Source organism: Alligator sinensis, unplaced genomic scaffold (genome assembly GCF_000455745.1).
Source record: "Alligator sinensis unplaced genomic scaffold, ASM45574v1 scaffold115_1, whole genome shotgun sequence".
Taxonomy (NCBI): domain Eukaryota; kingdom Metazoa; phylum Chordata; order Crocodylia; family Alligatoridae; genus Alligator; species Alligator sinensis.
This window is the reverse complement of record NW_005841895.1, coordinates 1,673,898-1,695,698: the sequence shown is the minus strand read 5'-3', so window position 1 is coordinate 1,695,698 and position 21,801 is coordinate 1,673,898. Positions and strand designations below refer to the sequence as shown.

At 40.6% G+C, this 21,801-nt stretch overlaps 1 protein-coding gene across 9 annotated transcripts in view; it reads left to right on the top strand.

Moving 5' to 3' along the window:
- The window catches only part of NFATC2 (nuclear factor of activated T cells 2), a 130,594-nt gene extending 117,610 nt beyond the window's left edge, over window positions 1–12,984 (top strand). For all 9 annotated transcript variants that reach the window (XM_025197363.1, XM_025197367.1, XM_025197362.1 and 6 more), the window contains one exon: window positions 6,902–12,984. In XM_025197363.1, coding sequence (XP_025053148.1) covers window positions 6,902–6,957 — 56 coding nt within the window. In that variant the 3' untranslated portion in view covers window positions 6,958–12,984. The remainder of the gene's footprint in view (window positions 1–6,901) is intronic.
- Window positions 12,985–21,801: the final 8,817 nt, after the last annotated feature.

Here is a 21,801-nt window from a genome sequence, read left to right as displayed (position 1 = left end):
ACATTCCTCAAAAAAGCCCAGCCCCCACTATGGCTAGTATTCAGTCCATTAATATTAGGTGCTTGGGACCACTGGACCAATCCAGTTAATATGAAAGTTCCCATCCCCTCTCCAGATGGGGGCTTTGCAAGCGATGTGACATTGCAAGAAGTGCCACCTTGCTTCCCACCCAGCCATGCCTAAGTGGCTCCACTGGGTTAGTGATTGTGGTGGGGAGGGAGACGAGATCCTCATTAAACTTGGAACATTTCATGCACTATCCATTAATACGTCCCATTGCTCACACAGCTCTACATTTGGCTTAGTATATTTATGAAGTTCAAGTATATAAGATCTAAAGTAAACCAATAGCACTTTAATGGCTTTTATAGTTTCTTTATACATTACCATAAAAACAAGAAGTAAACAATATGCCAAAACACAATCAAGACCAAATTTTAAAAAGACCATGAAAACGTATAGAAAACTGCCTTTTTTTTAAATGTCCATTACCTGTGATGCATCTTATGCACATGCAAGCCAAAGAATTTGGACCATTAACAATCTACGTCGTAAGTCAAGTCACAGGTCTAGCACTCTCAGTTGTGCTTGCTGCCGCAGTCAAGCACACCATTCTTGGTGCAAACTGCACTTGCAAAATGGAAGTCATCTTGGAAAATGTGGTTCAGTGTTCATACACGAAACATCCTCGTTTGCATGTGCCAACTAGATATCTAATTGCAAAGTGCCAGTCTCCCTTTGTGGGTTCAGATGTTTCTCCACACATGCAAATATGGATTTTTTTCTGTTGCAGGCCTGATTTTGAAGGCATTTAGATGCCCATCTAACTCCCCATTTATGATTCAGAGTAAGGAGATAGGCTGGTACTTTGTCTTCACTGCAAGTATTATGACTCTAGCTGGACGATACAGGAGAGATTGGACAATCTGGTAAAGATGCTGCTGATACCTAAGCTTTACCAGAGTGTCCATTCTCTTCTGCACCTTTCAGCCATGCAGTCATACATATTTGCACTGGAGACAGGATACCAGCATGTCTCTCTTTTCCTGATGGGATTAACACGTGTAACTAAACACACTGTCTAAATGTAGTGCAAATGAATAAAGTCTATTTTTCAACCCCAAAACTAGGTGCTTAAATACATTGGAAGAGTTGGGCCTGATTCTAAGTTGCAAAACTTAAAAAATACAGGCATCCCCTACCTCCCACCCTCCCATGGTGTTGTAGCCATTCTGTTATAGTTAACTAATCCAGGGATCTCCAAATCCTAGGGCTCCTATATCCCATACACAGGCATCACAGAAACTGTGGTAGGAATTCTGGCCTAAGCGGGCACTTCCTTGGTTGGCTGATGTCAGACATTATTTAAATGCACATTTACATTATTTAATTTTCATACTGTTTGCATGTGCCCTTGTGAGTTGCTTGGTCCTGTTTTAACAATGATTTTTTATTAAAATGCACAGTGCAAACATTCTCCAAAGCAGGCACATGGCAACTGCCTGAACATGATTATTATATTTTATTAGTTGCAGAATTTGTTTCTTTTCCGCTGAGAATAGCAAGACTGGGATTCACTGCTGGAGAGACAGTGTTACTGTGCTACCAAGAAAAGAGTGATAGATGAGCTTAGAATGTATATTTAAGATCCGGATCCATCCAACCCTTCCTCCAGAATCTGGAAAAGTCCCAATATGTTGTTCCCCGTGTAGCTTGTTGCAGTGATGTAAGGCACTGCTATCAGATCCAGGCTTTCCCAAAGCATGGAGGAAGGTGGGCTAAAGGGCATAACTTCATTTGGCTCAATTTGAGATACCACCAAGCACGGAAGACTGGATCCACGCTTGTCACTGTTCTTTGCTTATTTATGTTGGGGTGCCTAGGAGCCCCATTCACAGACCAGACTCTCATTGGGCTAGGTGCTGTATGAAAAATGGCCTCCCAAATCCTTCTCACATCTCCGCTGTATAGCAAGAAGGAAGCAGCCTCATCAGCCAAGTCAGATAGTTATAAGATTCAGATCATTACAGCAAAGAGAGTCTGGTCTACGCATCTCAGGAAACTCCTACCCCACCTGCCACAGCAGAAACAGTAAGCCAAGCTCTGCAGTAGTTATAGCCAGAGTGTGAAAGAAGCTGGAGTCAGTGGGGTTATAAGGGTGTCTGCTTCACTCTCTCTCTCTGCCATTTCCATTGTTCTTTAATGTCAACTGACCATCTCTTTTTATTACCTCAGCCCACAAAACCCACTATCAAACTGCAGCAATACTGACTGCATCAAGCAGGAGAAAAAGTAAAGCTGACTAACCCAGTATTTCAACTACTTTACCACAGTCTCCAAACCAGTTTTGCATCCATCAGCTACAACCATCCGTATTTCCAATAGGCAAGATCCCAGCCGGTCTCCTGTCTCTGTAACATTAGCTTGCAAGCTCCACATTACAGATGTTGTTTTACTTTCAGGTTTCAAAATTAAATAAAAAAAAAAAATCCCCTGAAGAATTTGCTCCAGTACGTTTAATGAGCTGGCTTTAATTACATTTTCTAAACGGGGTAGGGATTTTACCTTCTCATTTTCATCTAGAACGGTAGACTAGAGATCAAAATGAGCTCTGGCAATCATGTTTCCATACAAGGTGATCACATTAAATAAAAGGAAATGCATATGCAATATGTTTTTGATACACTGGCTGAACGAACAAATGTGTTGATAAATAAATCAGCCTGCCTTCTCAGCCCACTTCTTTTTATAAAGGAAATGACCCTGCTAGAGTTGATGCCCACTTCTTTTACCTCACTGCTATTTTTAGCAGAGGCTGTGAAAAATTTCCATTGAAGATCTGCTCCTCTCATTTCCTGGGTAGAGAAAACAGGAAGCCCTTTAAGCCGAGTCTAAGTAGGTTTTGCATGAAAGTAGACTGACCTCACCTCCCACTGGCTGCCTGCTGACACTGCAGAAGGTCAGAACAGCAGATGTGCAGCGGTAAACTTAGAGAAGCTAACAGCAGAGGGGCAGAGAGGAGGTTAGGGATGAGGAGATGGCGACAATCCCTTTTCACGGTATAACAGCCGGCACCAACTTCTTGCTGGCACACACCTTTTTTGAACAGGCATCTCCACTAGTCAAATTGAGGTCATGAAGCCATATCCTACTTGGAATTAGAAGGAAAGGCTCAATTCTGAGCCATGTTGCCAGCGGGATTTCTCTACCCCACTGGTTTTCAACCTGTGGCCCATGGACCCCCAGACATCTCCAGACTATGTGTAAGGGGATTGCAAAAAAGGACCATGATTAATCAAAAGTGTGTCAAAACCCACACTTATAATTCAAAGGGGGCTGCACCTCCATTTGAAATTTCCAAAGGGGTCTGCACCTCCATTCAGCATTTTTTAGGAGTCCACAAATGAAAAAAGTTTGAAAAGCACTGCTCTACACATACAAGCTGAGCCCATCTCTTTACTCCCCCAGGATGCATTGAAAACGGCATGGTTCTGCCATCTTAGAGTGCAGTTAAATGTGTGGGGCCCACACAAAGGAGTCCACTTCTGTGCAGCATTAAGTTGGAGCTCAATGGCTATGTCTACACGTGCAATTAAGGTGCAGCAATAAACCCTGGTGCTTATCACACAAGCGTTTATTGCTCCCAAGCACACCATTTGAACGTGTTCCCAGGACTGCAGCACGTTGAGCTGCGTCAGAGCAGCCCTGGCCGGCAGGGGTCCCCGGGGCTCAGCCTGCCAGCCCAGGGCTGCTCCTGCCTAGCTCATTGTGCTGCAGAGGGGCTGGCTGGGGCATGAGAGTGCTTCAGGATGGGGCTAGCGGGCAGCATGCATTGAAGCACCCTTGTGCCCCAGTCAGCCAGGTCAGTGTCTACACGTCCAGTGCTGCACCGTAAAAAAACTCCGCAGCAGGGTGGAACTTGTATTTACAAGTACGACCCTGCTGCAGAGTTTATTAGTTTACTGTGACCTCATAGAGCCACGTGTAAATGCCAGGACATTTACTGTGAAGCTAATTAGGCAGCTTTGCAGTAAATGTCTCGTATGGATGCACCCAGTAGATCCTAATGGACTGGAGCATTTGGGAAGCAAGATCCAGTAGAGCTACTAGCTATTTTTTCCCCTATGTAGGGTTTGGTGCAACATTTGTGGGACATATTTGCAGCCTTAAGTATGCTAAAGAGATACCCTTCTCTTCTCCTTCCCACAGAGAACATCTTTTCCCCCTTCCCCCTCCTCTGAGACTTAGTATGAGCTATAGATTTTGGCTCTGAGCAAGTAGAATATATATCATGGACAGGATGCCTTGCAAATGGAGTATGGCACAGTCTGTATTTGCTCTTGACTGAGTTGTATTGCATATAAGGGAGAGGAATTTCAGCCATATATTGGTAACCATTAACATCTACATTTACTTGCTTTCCCCAAGTACACTGGGGATAAGACAGCCATTTTTTAAGCTATAGAGAAATGCTGTCAGGCAAAGGAAAAGCCTATACGTATTAGTTTACATATATTCGTGTATTATATGTTTGAAATTGAACTAGGTGGTGTGGAGTCTTCCCGCTTAAAGAACCATGTTAATTATCTTTGAGTAGATTATTTTCTGATTTGAATCTGACCTTTTCAGTTTTCTTTCAGATTTCAGAGGAGAAAGTGTTTTCGGTTGTTAGCACAGTGGTCCCCAACTACTAGTTTGTACATAGCACATTTCCCACAAGACACCTCCCACATTGCTAATACCACAGGACATTTAAAAGCTCACCATATTAACAACCTCCATTTTAGCATGATGTTGCTTGCAGGTTTCGCAGTATTCTTGCCCACAAGCCAGCCAAATCTACTGCTTCCCTTTCATGTGAGCCTGCTCTTGGCCTGACAGTCATCAACACAATCATTGCCCACAAAAGTCAATGAAAGTAGTCCTGTCCTCCCTTATCAGAGGGCAGAACATACTTTTTCTAAGTCTAAGACCATTAGTAAGTGAGATATTACTTCGTAGAGCATACACTGGGGAGATCAGAAACCACCACCCTTCTGGAACTGCAGAAACACAATCCTCTAATTGTTAAATTTCCCTAACCATCCAAAATGTAGATCCTTTCAAAGGACACTACAGTTCTGTGAAACACAGGTGAGCTTGTTCCATTGAAGTCAAAGGTGCTTTGTTCTTTGAAATGGCCTTTGCTCTTAACAAGTTCATTTCTTGTTGAATCTTATCTGTGGTGCACAGAATTTTTATGCTATAAGGTTCTTTCTTTGCTTAATCAAAAAGTCTTCAGTTTATTTTTCTCTCTCTTTTTAGCCCTAATTCAGGAAAGTGCCTCCTTTTTAAGACAGGACATATTAGCAAGTAGTGCATGTGAACATGCTTTCTCACTCTCTCTGGTTTTCAGTCAGAGGAGACATGGTCTTAGCACAGTTAATAATTTTTAAGTGGAAGTCCAAAGTTAGCATGACAGAAAATATGCTCATGATTGCAACTGTGAGTAGAGGTTGGTTTGTTTGGATTTGAAAGCAGTGCCAAATCAGATGTTCTCCACCGCTTTCAGGATGAGGAGAAAACTTAGATATTGTGTCCTCAACTGTTCCAGCTATCACGTTCTTTTGCTAGCTGCACACACCAATCAGTCATTTTTTTTTTAATTTGTAGAAGCACTTGAAGCAATTTTACTCAAAACTTGGGCTTCCAGACTGAAGAAAAAAGTCTTTCATGTGTTTGAACAGGCCCAGTTATCTTCATTATTCTACACGCTGTTTCCAAGAGCAATCACCGTAATTGTGTGAGCAGACAGAGCCCCCAGATAGCTAATCCCAGCAATAATGCACACAAACAATTATTGTAATTGTAGATACAAATGAGATAAGGCCAAAGGAGAGAACTGCCCACTTGGAAGTGCAAGCCCAGAATATTGACCAGACAATGTTTTACATATAAAAGATCTGAAATGGCTTTTGGACTTGCCTGTCTTGTACAAGAGTTAAATGAAGTTAGAGAATGCCTGTTGTGTAGAGTAGCACATGCTGCATGCTGTTTGGGATTTTACATTGAAAGAAAGGAAGGGAGTACCCGACAGCATTTTGTTCATCTTCAGTATTAATCGTTAGAACGTAGGTTCAGGAAGTTAGAGTAAAAAAAACACACAATGGAACAAACATACTCACAAGAGTGAAAATGCTTGCGCACAACTACCCCTCCTAGCACATTTAAGGCAAGCATGTGTTAGGTTCAGCACATGGCAAGATATAGTTCTCAGTACTTAGCGTTTCTCTTCTCTGCCTTTCCTGTCTTCACCCTAATTTGAATGCCAACATGCTCAGATACGTTGGGACTTTTCCTCTTAATGTAAAAGAATATCTATGACAAGAGGAAATATGCTATTTATGAGGCATCAGGTGTGTTTGCAGGACGCAAAAACGTCATGACTTTTCCAAAATACCTGAAGCATGCTGGGCACAAAAAAAGGGAAACCAGAGAGGCATAGCCCATAACCCTTATCCAAAAAAGTGTTACCCCTCCAGTCAGTCAAGGCTGAATTCGGTGACTGTTTTTATGGGAGATAGTTCTAGGGTCACAACCATAACGTTCGTTGCCTAGAATTTAGTAAGTGTTTGTTGGGCTCTGATTGTAAATGTGACACTGAAAGGCCTGGAGGGGGATTACTAGTGCGGGGCAGGAGTGAAGAACAGAAATTAGAGGAAACAAGATCAGTTACTCCCTTTAAGCAGGAACACCTGAAAGTTCAGTTCAAAGTTTTATTTTTAATTATATTAATGTTATCATGACAAAAGCTGTGGGGGGGTGTTTTGGACTCTATATAATGTGCATGGATTGCTTTGGATGCTTAACACTTGCAAAATGCTCTAACATCTTTTTCCTCTCTCTCTCTATTATTTCACAGTTAACGAAATTATCAGGAAGGAGTTTTCTGGACTCCCTGCCAGAAATCAAACGTAGAAGAAGAAATTTGTGAGACAACTTTTACTGAATCCTTCCATAACTGACCTCTTAGATCCTTCCACTGCCCCTACAACCTCCTGCTTCCTTAACTGTTCATCTCAAGGCACCGATTCAATGCAAGGAACAATGTATTGGCATCAAGCTGACAGCCTTGACTAAGCAACTCACCACCTCTCTCTGTAAACATCAAAAAGGACACCCTTCCTTTAATCCAAAGATCATTGTTCTCATATACCGAAGCATGTGTCTAAGGAAACTCTTCGTGCCTGCTGCAGAAAAACACACACACACACACACACACACACACACATGCACACACGCACGTGCTTGCGTGTGCATGTGTGTTTGTGTGGGTTTCCTAATAATAAGGGAGTAGAAAGTTGTCACTCCAGAGCTCTGTAAAGCCATTGCGTTTGTATATTTGTGCTTATTTAGATAATATGGAAAATATGGGAAGAGAGCTCCCATGCATTTTATATAAGAATAACACCACTTGCCTTAAAGTAACAGTACATTTTCTCCCAGATCATAAGCCTGTTAAAAAGGTGGATTAGCTATTCTTAGTCCAAATTTTATTGTTGCAGGGAAACCAAGTCATAGGGAGGCTAAGTTACTTGCCAAAGCTTGCACAAGTCACTGCCTAACCTGAGAACAGAACCAGTTTTTTTCCAACTCTGAGCCCTGTGCTCAGAACACCAAACAGTAGGTGCCCAGTGAATCCAGGGCCTTTCATTTTTCTTATCCAAGCTTTTATGCCTTTGTAGAAGAGGGATACTTGAAAAGAACTAACAAAGAGGTCAGCTTAATATTTCCAAGCAACAGCCCTAGTTAAATTAAGCCTAGAAAATGAAGACGCATCTGGTGGTGTTAGAGAAATCGTTCTAAACAGAATTATGCCCATCCCAAGAATTTGTGGTTGGCCCACGTGAATGTTCACCTAATGCATATCCAGCTCCTTAGATTTTTTGATAATGAAATCTGCTGTTTATTTTAAGATAGAGCTTACCTTCAATTCCTAACTGTTCTCATTTAGCAGCCAGAATATTTAACCACACAAGCTTCAGGGGAAAATAGTTACATCCAAAAGAAACCACTGTTTTTCAAAGCCAGTGGCAATTTCTAGAGGCTTTATTTCATTGTCAGCTTACTAAGGTAGCTATACATTGCTTGTGATGCCAACACATAGCTTTGAATGTGCTGTACTGATGAATACTTATCACTATAAAGAGACTATCTAACATCACTGACATCAACAATTAGCCACCTAGTAAGTTTTCTGAGTTTTATGCTGTCTTTTTTTAACACATCATTGCTATGTTGGCCTGACAACATGCATGGCATGCACTGATCATAAATATATAGTGAGGGCTAAGCATGATAGATAGTCCATCAAATAATTATCTTTCGTACAGAAATCAATAGCCTTTAGAAGCTCCTAGGAAATATGCAGAGTTGGAGATCTTTCCAAAAGACCCCCCCACTTGGAGTGAAAGACACCATGGTCTCAAAATAAAGACAGCTGAGCACCTCTGTGTCTACATCTCCACAGCATGAATTAGTTTATTATGAACAAATTAGATCAACTAAACTTAATGTGGAATGTTCTACCAATGGCGCAAGAAAGAAAACAGCCTAAGCGCCCTGGAGGAAAAGCTGAATTTGGCTCAAGCATTCTTCATAATTACAGTAAAAATGTATCGGTATTTTTTACAACTCAAGTTTGCCACCTAAGCTATGCAAGGGCTTATGTTTGGAGAGAGAGGGGGAGACTGTACTGTTCAGGATGTCTTGTCCAAAAATTGGCCTCGCTTAGTGCCTTGGATCTTAAACAACCCTGGATGTTAGGCGTATTTGAAATCTGAATTCTTCAAGTGGGCCAACTAAAAACCCAGGCTTTAACCATTCTCAGGGCATTCAAACCCAGGTCTGTATTTGGAGCAGAATTTTGTGGCTTGAGTCTCTCTCTATTCTTAACCCCAAACTGGCACTTAGACAGCTGGACTGATTGTGAAGTTTGCTTTTCTTTGCTTCCTTCACAAGGGGGTCTAACATATGCTGCTTGTATATTTTAGACAATGCTAGCATAACAGAGACATTGCTTCCAGTAGACAGTAATATTCTGCTTCGTATGATTCAGATCTTTTCAGAAAATTATTCCCTAATATGTCATTTCAGCAACACTAAAAACTAAATATTACACCATACTCTTTCTTCCTGCTGTTCACATTGCCAGCTACACATGATCCCTAAGTAAATAATACCAAAGAAGTATCTTTTACCCAGTGAGGTTAATAGGCTGCTTTTTTGCCATTGGCTTCCATAGGAACAAGCCTGGGGCTTTGAGTCTGATTCATTAAAATGACCTATATATAAAGTAAAAGCATTGCATATTAAACACCACCTCTAGTGGTCTAGTATTGGAACACATTCATTTCCCCCAGAAAATCTATTTGAATTTATTGCTTAAAGAATATTCCCTACCATGAGATATTCAGGAACTCTGGTTCTTTTTAATGCAGCCTGAAGTTCCAGACAAACCATCCTTCTGTTGTCAACTGTGTGGATTCTCGAGGAGGCAGAAAGTTCACCTTTCAGGAGCTGTTTTATCTAATTTGGCATTAAATGAACAAGTGTGCAGTCTAAAGGTGTTTCCCCTGTTTTATGCAAAGAACTACTAAAAATCCCCATCAAAAAAAGAAGTTATTTGGAAGCTCATCTCCCCATGTAAATATTTTCCTTTTTCTTGTGGGATATTTAATAAGCAGCACAAAGAACTAGGGAGACTTATTTTCACAATTAAATGGTGAGATGGCATGTTTGACCACACTGTAATTTATTAGGTGGCAATCTAAAATTAAAAAAAGAAAGAAAGGAAGGAACAAAAAGGGATAGCGTTCTGTACAGAAATGCCTTCCTGATTTGCACATGCAAATCCACTAGAAACCCTGCTGGGTTGGGCATACAATTACCATACTGGAATGTGCTGTAATAGTAGTACCTTTCCATTGTGTGTGCTTAACAACCCTGGTACAGCCCTCCAATTACTGTTTTGAGCATCCTGCTTTGTTGCCCCCTTCTTAATGGTTATGCTCTTCTAACTGTGAGGCATGGCTGCAGAAACCAGAAAGAAAAGTATAAACAGAGAAACTAAGGGCTTTGATCCTGGGTTGTGACTCATACAGCTGGTGTAGTGCTCCACGGAAGTCAGATTGTAGGATCCACCCTGAACCATGCTCTCTCTTCTGTTTCTGTGGAAGACTTAAAAGTCCATTGATCTTATGTTGTCCTTCAAGAACTGGGCTGTGTAGGGTAGGACAGTAATTTTCATGTGCTGCAAATTATATTAAGCTGGTTGCATTTCTTCCTTATGTTTAAAACATAAAATATGGTAATTCACCTGTATGTGTGTTTAACTGGTTGGTGCATGGATCTGCACACACACAGACTTGGGTCGTGATCCTGGCTCTGGCTCCATTCAGGTAATGCTGTGTACCTGCATGAGGCCAGCCTCAGGATTGAGCCCCCATAGATGTATATAATATAGACTACATTTTAGTGGTTTTATTTACAGCTACGTGAAGCAGGCTATGCTACTGTATCTGCTTGTCATCATTTTACATGCAGCCATTAGATAACATAGTCTTAGCCAACTTCATATTTATTTCTGGAGGAAGGGAGGATCCTAAGACAGAGTTATGCATTTTCATCTCTTTCTTTTAATAAAAAAAAAACCAAAACAACAGATATGTTAAAATAATATAGTTATGCTGAAGAGCTTCAAAATATACAGTACTAAATTATTTCCTGTTTTTGCTGAGCAGTGTTTTTCCAGTATTAATATTGTTACATAAATAAGAATTGCTCTCTCTCTCTCGCTCTCTCTCTCTTTCTGTAGAAACATTAGGTTCACCTTGGAAGAGTTAATAGCTTTTAGTGAGTAATTTGTTCTCACTTTATCTGGAAGATAGCCATATTTGCACATGAGGAAATTCTGTCTTTCCTCAGTTATCTGAATGTTTCACCGCAGTGCCTTCCTGCCATTGTACCAAAGGCCTTCCAAATATATTGTCTGAAGGGTGAACAGCTCTAATGCATTTTCCATCAATGTTATACCATGCTAAGTACATGGGGTTCATTGTAACTCAAAGTTCATCTCTATCTTTTTTATTATTATTTCCATTTTTTCCGTTAGAGCTTTGGCTGCAAATTACAGGATGAGCTTCTATAATTGTTGCATTAACTATATGAATGCATAAAATAAAATCATAATTCTTGATACGTAAACGGGCTGAGAGTGTAATGAGAGTGCACAGATACCGGGAAGATTTTTTTTTTGGTCAGATATGAATGTTGGAAGTAAAGTTTGCCAGGGGAGTAATTGCTCATGAAGGTATTTGCAATGAAATATAAAGTCCTGTTTTTGTTTTTCTCCATGAGAATGAGCAAAATGTAAGACCTGAACAATAGCAAAGGAATGAAAGTGTCTATTGTATGTGTTTTTATTGGTAGAAAGAATGTAGAAGAGCCATGGTTTTTTGCACTTGCTTTATTTGTATCCATGTAAATATGTATCACTTCCATTCTTCTTGTAGGAATACACCGTTTTCTGAATGTAGAATATTTCCAAAGACAGCACTATGTTACTCTCCATTGTATAAAAATGCTGCTGCTTGGTAACATATCTAAAAGAGTTCTCAAAATTAGCTAGCATGTTTTTTAAAATATATTTTGTAATCCATATCTTTAAAAAAGGAAAGTGTCTATGCTTTTTATCTTCCCCAGTATACATCTTTTGAATTAGGGATGGTATTTATAAATGGTCAGTTTGCATTTTTCCAAGTGTCTTAACTTTTCTATGCATTTGTCATTGAACTATTTTTTCCCAAAAAACAATATTTTGATAAATATTCCAACGACTCCACACACAGCTTTGAACAATCTGTTTTTCTAATCTGACTTCACACTCCCTCAAATCATTTCTTAATAGAGAATAAATATTTCCCCCTTTGGAGTCAAGAAAACATCTCTCTATATATAATTTTTAAATGGGTAAAAGAGCTGCACAAATTTTGCACCACTGTGCTCAACTTTCATTCTCTGTATTGAATGCTTATTTTTTATACTGTTTAGGCCTGTGCAATTGGAAGGGATGCCTAATAACCGCAAGTTCCCAAAACACTCAATTACATATTGTTTTCTAGTCTTTTGCCTTATGTATTTTGTACTGCCTATGATTTTACATTTGTATTTTAAGGTATCTAGTTTGCTATCAAATGCAAAAGTGTATAGTTCTTAATACACTGGGGACTGTGCATCACTTTGAACGTTTGGTGTGAAATTAAGAGTTTTCCCTCCTATCTATGTTACTTTATAACTCCAGTGGATGACAGCTGATAACAATTTTCTTAACCATCAGTCATTAATTTCCTCTATTATAGTCTATGTACAATTTGTTTATCCATGGTTTAATTGTTTCCAGTGTAGCGTCCAAAGAAACAAACTAGTACCTGACCACTGATGCAATAAAGTTTCAAATGAAGGTGCTGGTAGCTGTAAAGAGACATATATCAAAATGACTGGCAACTGGAGAAAAGGTTATATTTTGAGTTCTCTCTCTATAAAAACAGAAATGTCAGCTAATTCCAGCATTTACAGTTGTTTAGAATGGCTGAGACAAGAAGACTAATAGGATCTACACAAATGCTAAAAGGCTATGCTTTCCATTCCCAATCAGTCCATATATTTGTATTAGCATCATACTAAGACCTAGATTCCAACATTCTTATTTATGCTGGGCATATCTACTTGTGCATATACAGCGGCTTAAATGTAGTGAACAGTAAGTGGGAATAGGCCAGCGTCTACACGTACAGGCATTAAGGCATATTAACACTGTGTGTCAACTGACTTGGGACTAAAGTTAGTCCCAAGTTAGTCCATACACACACTGTTGCTGCGCAGTAAGGTGTCTACACATGCATTACTGCACAGTAACTAATCAGGGGTAAATTTAATACCTCCATGAAGCAGGTATCAAATTTACACTCAAGTCAATGTAAGTCACCATATTTACTATGCAGTACGGGTGTACATGTGTAGATGCGGGCCCATACTGCAGAGTAATTTTGGTTACTGCACAGTAAACGTGCACATGTAGATGCACTGCTGAACACAGATTTACTACGCAGGTAGTTCAATGCGACTGTGAGTGTAGTCAGGTGCTACTCAGTGAGTAAGGGTAGCAGTGACTGGGACGTAAGTAAATTAAAATGTTTTGATATTTCTTCATTCCCAGCCTCACTGCTAAAGTCTTGGCCTATGTTTCGTTAACACCTGAAATGAGCAAATAACTTTCCAATTATTCTAACGGATTTTTTTCTAATCAAATTGCTTGTTCAAAAGTCTAACTTTAAAAAAAGGGAAATGGGGTTTATATCATTCACATTCCTATACAAAACATTGTTAACCTCCAATTTAATGATTTTTACTATCTGTAAAATATTTTTATATAGCCTGTACTATGGTAGTTTAGCAATAAATCAAAGGACATTGGCTGCCTGTGTGTTTGTGTATTATTAAAATACCTGGATCACTTTGTCCACTGTAATTGGGCCCAATCTTAAGCCTTTACACTTCTGAATCATGACATTTGAACTACTCCAGCAGACATTTTCAGACCTCTATGTAAGACAGGATTTACCACTATTGGCAAATAGACTCCCCACTGTCTCTTGAATAAAGGTCTCACATAGCTTCTATAGATCATATTAATTATACAGTGAGAACAAATTATAAGGTCCATCCTTCACTCTCAGCCATTTTTTGCTTTCCCAGCAGAAGAACCAGATAATTAACAGGTATTCTGTAGCATCCGGTACTATACACATTTAATTGCTATCTGGATACACGTGTCTTATGTATAGCTTATAAACAGTGGGGATAAAGTCCATTTAATTTTTCTTCATCTAAATCTTAACTCTGCAGTTTCCTGCAGGAGACACTAAAAGATATGTTTTCATACTGCTGTGCTGGAAATGTGCCCAGAAAGTCCATTATTCTTGAGAAGACCTGAGTTTATATAGCATACAATTAAAGACATTTACCTTAACAAAATCAATATTATCCTTTGCATTTAAGAACAGAGAATTTGAACCATATTTGATGCATTTGTTGAACATAGAAGCAAATGCTTTGCTTTGCTTATTCACAAAAGCCTCAGAGCAAGAACCATGTGGAAGTCCTTAACTGTACTACACTTTACAAAGACTGAAAAGCCCATAAACCAGGCAAGCTTAGCCAACAAAGAAGCTGTGACTGGTCTGGGTGGGGAGGTGGGGGTTGCATTTTATGATGAGCAAATATATGGTATACAGAATTTTTGCTTTATTCAGCAACAGGAAAATTTAAGTAACTGACTGGGAAATTCCACAGTAAAAGCTGAAAACTTGAATACCTGAGCTGACACACCAGCTTTAATTTACACCTTGAGCCCAAAATAAGGTCATACAACAGCACCCCAGATTCTCAGTCTTAACTATGAACTTCCTGGATATTGCTGATTTAACTGGACTCCTTTAAGCCCCTTGAACATATGAAAAAAAAAAAGTCTGCTAAGAATCTATTTTACTTTTCATGGAAGGATTTGTGTTTCTAATGAACATCTGGGTTTGGTCCAGTGAATTGCGAGCTCTCGTGCTCCATCATGTAACTGCGCGATTTACAAGATTGTGAAAACAAATGTAATTTACTGGCTTTTAAGAAGCTGCCTTTCAGTCTCAGACCAGATTCTTTTAAAAGTTTGTCTTAAATGTTTCATTCAGGTGGGCACACTTGATAAAGGCCCTTTTGGATACACTGTAGTCACCATTCCAAGTCCCAATTTCTCAGTCAGGCCCTCAAGACCCCTGACAAACCTGCCCCAGCTTCCCTCTTCCTATTCCTTATCTACGTCCTTCCACCATGCCAGCTTTGACACATCTATTCGTTCCTGTCTTCATACTGTTGTGAGGATCTCAAGGTACGGAGGAGAAGATGTGCAAAGTGTGGGGAGTTATATTTATTTAGGCACGGGAACTTTTTAAGGAATGCAAAGCTTTCATGGTTTGGAGGGACTCCTTCTTAATCTAAGGTTAACAGCAAATTCTAGAGGTGTAGGTTGGGGAGACAAATTAACTAAATTAGAAGCCAGGGGGCAGGAAAGGTAGCTGGACCTGAGCTGCACTCAGAGCCAGAGGGGGTAGTAGTAATGACAATACAAAGACAACTATTCAGTAAAGGTTAAGAAAGAAAGGTTCATCAAGATCACAGAGTGATGGTACATGGTAAAAAAATAAATATGATAAACACTAGCTTCTCAGCCAAGAAAAAATCCTTTTTTGGGAGCAAGGCTGTTTTGCACCTGCTACAACTGCCCACATTCATAACAAACATATTTAAAAGTGAACTAAGAGAAGTAGAAATGTCTGGCACTGGAAAAGAGTCTTGACATAAAAGTCTCTACTGAAATGTGGTGCAAAAACAAATATCAGTATTTTAGCTATGAAGTAGCAGTGGCTGGTTGTGGGGAGGGAATAACCTTGCATCTGAAAGATTTCACAGAACCTAAAGAAATACAAATGATGGGTGGGTCCCCTAGGGACATGTCGTTTGTGGCACCACAAACAGCACACGGGGAATGTGAAAACAGGTTCCAAACTGCAAATTTGCGGCATTCACCAGCTCCTGCCATGTGGGGGGGGGATGATACCCGCTGCCCGCTGCTGCGTAGCACTGCATGGGGGGGCTCTGCCACGAGCCTCCAGAAGCCCCGACAGTCGCTGCAGCATCTGGTGAGTGCAGGGCTACTTTTTTTCTTTTTTAAAGAGCCAGGAGCCTGGGGCTGGGAGAGTGGGCAGGGGATGGTGGCTCATGGCAGAGCCCCCCATGCAGTGAAGGGCAGTAGAGGGGGGCAGTGGGGATCACCCCCCTCCCCACCCCCAGCTGGCAGGAGCCAGTGAGTGCAGGGCTTTATTTTTATTTATTTATTTATTTTAAGAGCCAGGATGCTGGGGCCAGGCGGGGCAACCATTGACGGGGCTCAGAGAGCAGGCAGGGGTTAGGGGTGCTCAGGAGGCCTTGGGGACCAGGCAGGGGATGGGGCCTGGCAAGGGTCCCCCCACAGTCCCCTTCCCCTGTCCTCCAGCTCCCTCCCTCCACCCCCTTCTTGCCGGCATGGAGTCTGGGTCCAACTCCCTGTGGCGGCTAGTAAGAAACTGCCCAAATCTCCAAAGCTCTTTGAATCTTTTCCAAATCCATTTGGAGAACTTCAAATCAATTCATAACTTTCTATTGGTTTCCCCATTCAATTCAGATTCAGAGATTCAGCTGCTGAATCGGGCCGAATCTCCTCTGAATCAAATCAGTACCTGAAGCTTTGCACAGCCCTAAAATAAATAAATAAATAAATACATATACACACGTGCGCACACACGCACGCACATACATATATATATATATATATACACACACGAATGGTTTCAAAGAGCAACAGTGAACAATAATACAGTTACAATCCTTGTAATATAAACAAAAACTTTAAGAACAAAACTAGCTTCAGCAAAAAATGGCTATAAGGTCTAGAGCTAGGATATAAATATAGTTATGAGTGATATATAGATATCTATATCTATTGATTGATAGATATTCAGTGTCTCTCTCTATCACACACACACACTCAAAAGTATCTAATATGCTCAGACAAAACAAGTTAGTTAAAGCCCAGTACATCAGTGGGACTGGATCACATGTATATAAAGAAATATTCAGAAGGAATGTAAGAATAAGTCTGCATGAGAAAGTCAAACAAATTTAGTTTAACGGGGATAGACTACTAATTCCAGGTTGCAGTAGGCTTATATCAATTTAGCTGAAGTCAATTTGGAAGGTCAAAATGAAATAACCCAATAACCCACTCAAGCTGAAATAAAAAAGTCCACACAGAGTTTGCACTGGTTACAGAATCTGAGCATTAGAACAGACCTCAAAGGTCGGCCAATACAACCCCTTGTACGGATGCAGGATGTGCTATTCCCTGGACAGATAGTAATTCAGCCTCTTCTTGAAAGCATCCAGACTTCCCATAATTTCCACAATAAGTTTTAACTAAATGATTTAACTGTTGTAACTTTCTTGTAGAGGCAAGACTTAGCAGTCCCCTCATTACCCCACAGAATGCCAGAAAGTCCTTTATTTATTGCTGAGCAAGAGGTGATCCTGGGTGTGTGAATAAGCTTCACTTCAGTAGCAAGAAGAATATGCTGAGATTGTGCTCACTGCAGTAGCTTATAAAACAACTAGAATGGCGTAGGGGTGGGAGGGGTGGAAGAAGGAAGACAGCTTCTTCAAGTCACCTTGTTAGTAATAACTGCATCTGAGGTTGGGGGCAAAAGCCCAGCCCCTCAAAAGGTATTTAGGTGTCTATCTCCCATTTATTTCAGCAGCAGTTAAACATCCAAATTGGGATGAGGAACTGGGCCAAAATTCCTCAGCAACCCCCAGCTGTCTTCTATTATCTTAATATAACACTGCTAAGAGAGATTGCATTGTGGCTGAGTGTAGAGATGAGGGCTCGGTTTCATCTGGTCTCTTCTCTAAGCACCCACCTTCAGTTGTGTCTATTTCAATTAGCCCTAAGTCGAGTTTTGTTGCCATCTGATGAAACAAGTCAATCTACCTTCTCCTTATGTGCCTGTCAGAAATGGGAACACTCATTCTGACATCTGACAAACACAAATAGATCTTTTTATAAAGTAAAAACCTGAGCAGTTTTGGTTTTACTTTCTATATTTCTACTGTCAAAGTTGACCAAGCCTGCAAAGGTTGGCATCATTTAGCACTGCAGCTTAGGAGAAACAGAATGGGCACATGGATTTAGTCTAATGCGCATTAACGTCACTAAAAAAGCATTCATCCGCACTAATGCACAGTATTGCCGATTCCGGCGCATTTAGTACCTGTCATTACAGGTACTAAATTTAATGAGCCATAATTATGGTGCATTAATGAACGTGTAGACGCACCCACTAGGATCATAAAGCCTCTAAGGTAGTTTGCTCAAATTCACTGATGAGCAGGGATCCTGGTTTTATCTGATAAAAAAAAGCCCCAATTTTTGGTTTAAAAAAAGTAACCCCAAATCCACATTTTCCTGTGATTAAAATGAAACACCACTAATACACACACACACACACACACACACACACACACACATATATATAGTGGTGTTTCATTTTAATCATGGGAAAATGTGGATTCTGGGTTACCTTTCTTAACCCAAAAATTGGGGATTTTTTTAAAATCACAGAAAACCAGGATCCCTGCTGATGAGTAGAACATCAGCTACTCCAGTAATCAGGATTATCTGAGAGCACTACGCCTAGTAAACTAGAGATAGAGACTAAGCTGGCTCTCTTTCCACGTGGGGCTCTATAGGTATTAACTAACAACTGAAGCTACTTTTTAAATGTAATGCCAAATTCTCCTTTCATAAGCACAAGACACACAAAAAGCATCCACTGCATAATATTTAAGGATGATCCCATCCCTGTTGCCACTAAAGACCTTTCATTGTTCTCGTCTTAAGACCCACCTGTACACCAATGTCACACAACTCCCTTCCTGTCAGCCTCCTGAAGACCTTTCTTGTTGAAGTCTCTTGTAGACTGGTCATATGGGTGTGCTTTTCAGTTTAAGTTACTCCAAAATTATAGAAAAAGACAAAGAAAGTGAGGAAAAATCTCTACAAATTACCAGAAATTGAGATCAGGGCGTTAGAGACAAATACAAGCTTCACTTCATTCATGAAGGTTCCACTTCATTCTGCAGACGAGATTGTAACTTGGACTATACATGTCTACTAGAAGGTAAAAAGGAATAAAAAATTCCCTATAAACTCTGCCTTGTCTAGTCAGCTCTTCAGCCTGGGATAGGGCCTGCACACTTACCTATTTGCCTCTGGGGCAAGTGAGCCAAGCTTTGTCTCCACAGCCCCCATCTAGGCCAGTGAGACTTTCTGAAGGAACACTTTAATTTGCTTTTCCCACACACAAGCAGTAGGTTACTAACAATCCCATTCCCTGCTAAGCCTTGAGGAAAGAGAGGAGAAAATATAACTCAGATGTGCCACAGTGAGTAGCCTAGACCCCACCCCTTGCTCAGGGCAGTAACTGGAGAAACCATCTACTCCTTAATAACGCTGAAGGCCGTAAGAACCTCTTGGGAGTTTCTCTCCATCTGACCCCTAGCGACTCTCTACAATGTTAGGATGCTTGTACACACGACGGGGGTTTAGCCTTCTATGCCCCCTAAGCTGAAATGGTGGGTTTTAATTGAAACCCACCGTTTCAATTTAGGGCATTTATTTTTCCATCATGTTACAGCGAGGGACCTAATCCTTTTTTTTCCCCTGGAGGAGCCTGCCCGCAGCTGGGGGGCGAGCTGCCAGCGGGAACCTGCCCACCTCTCCTGTAGACGGGATGAGCTGACTAATACCTGCAATGCATCACTGCAAATTACACTATATCAAGATGTAACCCCCAAAACCAGTGCACATGTAATGTGTGATGTCATTAAGCCACACAAAATGCCATTTTCATCACGTGTACAAGTGCCCTTAATTCTCAAAGTGCTAGGCACCCACAACACCCCTTCTGAATCGTGCAGATGACAATCACTTAGTACTACTGGCGTGGGGAGCTGAGAGGGGGAAATATTGCAGCATGTTATAGCAGAGCAGAGTGTGAATGAAAGCTGTGATTTTGTAGCAAACCTTAATGAACTCTTATGAATAATCTTGGAAGGAGTCAAGTTTGAGTTTGTATTAATGCTGACAGATTAGGTCAATGATTATTGACCAGTTTACATAAAATTTTCCAGTACTATTTACCTATATAAACAAAACCTCACACAGCTTGTGCTCAAAAGGGGATGACCACAGCAATCAAAATTAATAATAAATATAAATAGTTCATTAAAACCGTATTTTATGCTAGCCTATGAATTGCACGATAGAAAAGAGTTCACTGACATAACCCATATCAAAGTGCAACACACACTTGAATTGAAGTACTAGCTTGAAATCCTTTCAGACGCTCAAGAAATGTTGCTCGTGCATCCAATCTCATGATTTAACATTCCAGCACAGAAGGAACAGTATTAAGCATATAAAAGTGATTTAGCTAGAGGAAGCTGCGTACAGACAACCCTGTGGTTCTCACAGATTCTGCAGCACCCGGAGTGATTCAATATGCACTATCCTAGCTTGTGTCACTGAAGCTCCAGGCTGGGTTAAACAGTCCGTGAAGAAACTGCTGATTACATTACAAGAGTTTAAGCCCATCTCTGATCAGTGGGTTCTCACTTTCTCTCTCTGTAAACTTTGATTTTGTGTGTGCAAATCACTTTTGAAGGGAGAACTTGATTATTGCTATTAAAAGCAAATCCTTCCAAACCTACTTATCTGGCTTATTTGCAACTATGTTACATGCCATCCTCACTTTCCAATGCAAGAGAGTCCAGTCAGCGTCCATCTGGGTACATTAATAATAGAACCTGCCGACTGAATTACAGGGGAGCTGAAAAAGATACTGCCCATTTATTTTCAATAATCTGCATGTATTGCTTTATTAGATAAGGTTATAAGAGTATCACATTTGCATGAAGTTTTTCTGGGGCTTGAACATGCACACCAAAAAATACAGTCATAATGCTTCTTAAGCAATTTAAATATCAATTCCCCTTAGATTTACAGTGTGGCCTCAAATCTGAATGACAGCCTATCAAGTCAAGTCAGTCCCGAAGCCACTGAGACTGCTGGGGCACCTTGGATGCTGTTACAACCCTCCTTTACTCTGCCCTGTGTTTGGCTAGCTTTGTGCACTCTGTCTGTTGAAGCCCTGTGCAGTCCTTGATGTTGGTTCCCCAGCTCTTCTTGGGTCTACCTCCTTTTCCCTTTCCTGCCGCAGTGCCCTGCATTACGGTGTAGTTTCTTGTGATGCGTCCCAACCATTGCAGCTTCCTTCATCGCACAACCTCCAATAACGGTTCATAGGTTCCAATTTCTTGACTGATTTGCTGTTTGACAGACTCATTTGTCTGGTGCTCAGTGTAAGAGATATGCAGCAGTCTCCTAAAGCAGTACATTTCAAAAGCCTCGATCCTGTTCTCTAACTTCTTATTAAGTGTCCATGCCTCACACCCATAAAGCATCACAGAGATGACCACAGAAAGCAGCAGATGTAACTTTATCATCAGTGTAATATTGCTGCTTGTCCAGATTTTCTTTAGCTTTGTTAGCTGGCTGGTGGCAATGACTCTTCTGGTCTTAACTTCCTTTTTAGGTGTTAAGTCTTTTGTGAGGGTGGCTCCCAGATACTTAAAACTTGTTACTTTTTCTAGGTTTTCATTGCTGATCTTCACATCAACATTGCTGTCAATGATCTTGGAAGCTGTTACAACCTATGGATACAATTAATACCCCCAGTTTTGTGGCTGTATGCTTCTATTCAAGGTAAGGTTAATTCTATAGCGTGCCATACCGTTTTAATACAGAGCGTCAGCTGAGATACATTTTTATGGCTGTGGTATGTAAACTTTTGAAAGTAGGGCAGCATCTTGGAAACTTTCAGCCTCCTGGCCTGTATCAGCACTAGAAAGCATAAACACCTCATACTCTAGAAGATACTGGACTCTCAACCTAGACCGAACACATGACCAATTTACACACTTTTCCAACATCAGCATTGAGAGAGAAGGTTGGGAAGGGGAGGGAGAAAGGAGAAGGAGAGGGGGTTCTTGTTCTTTGAG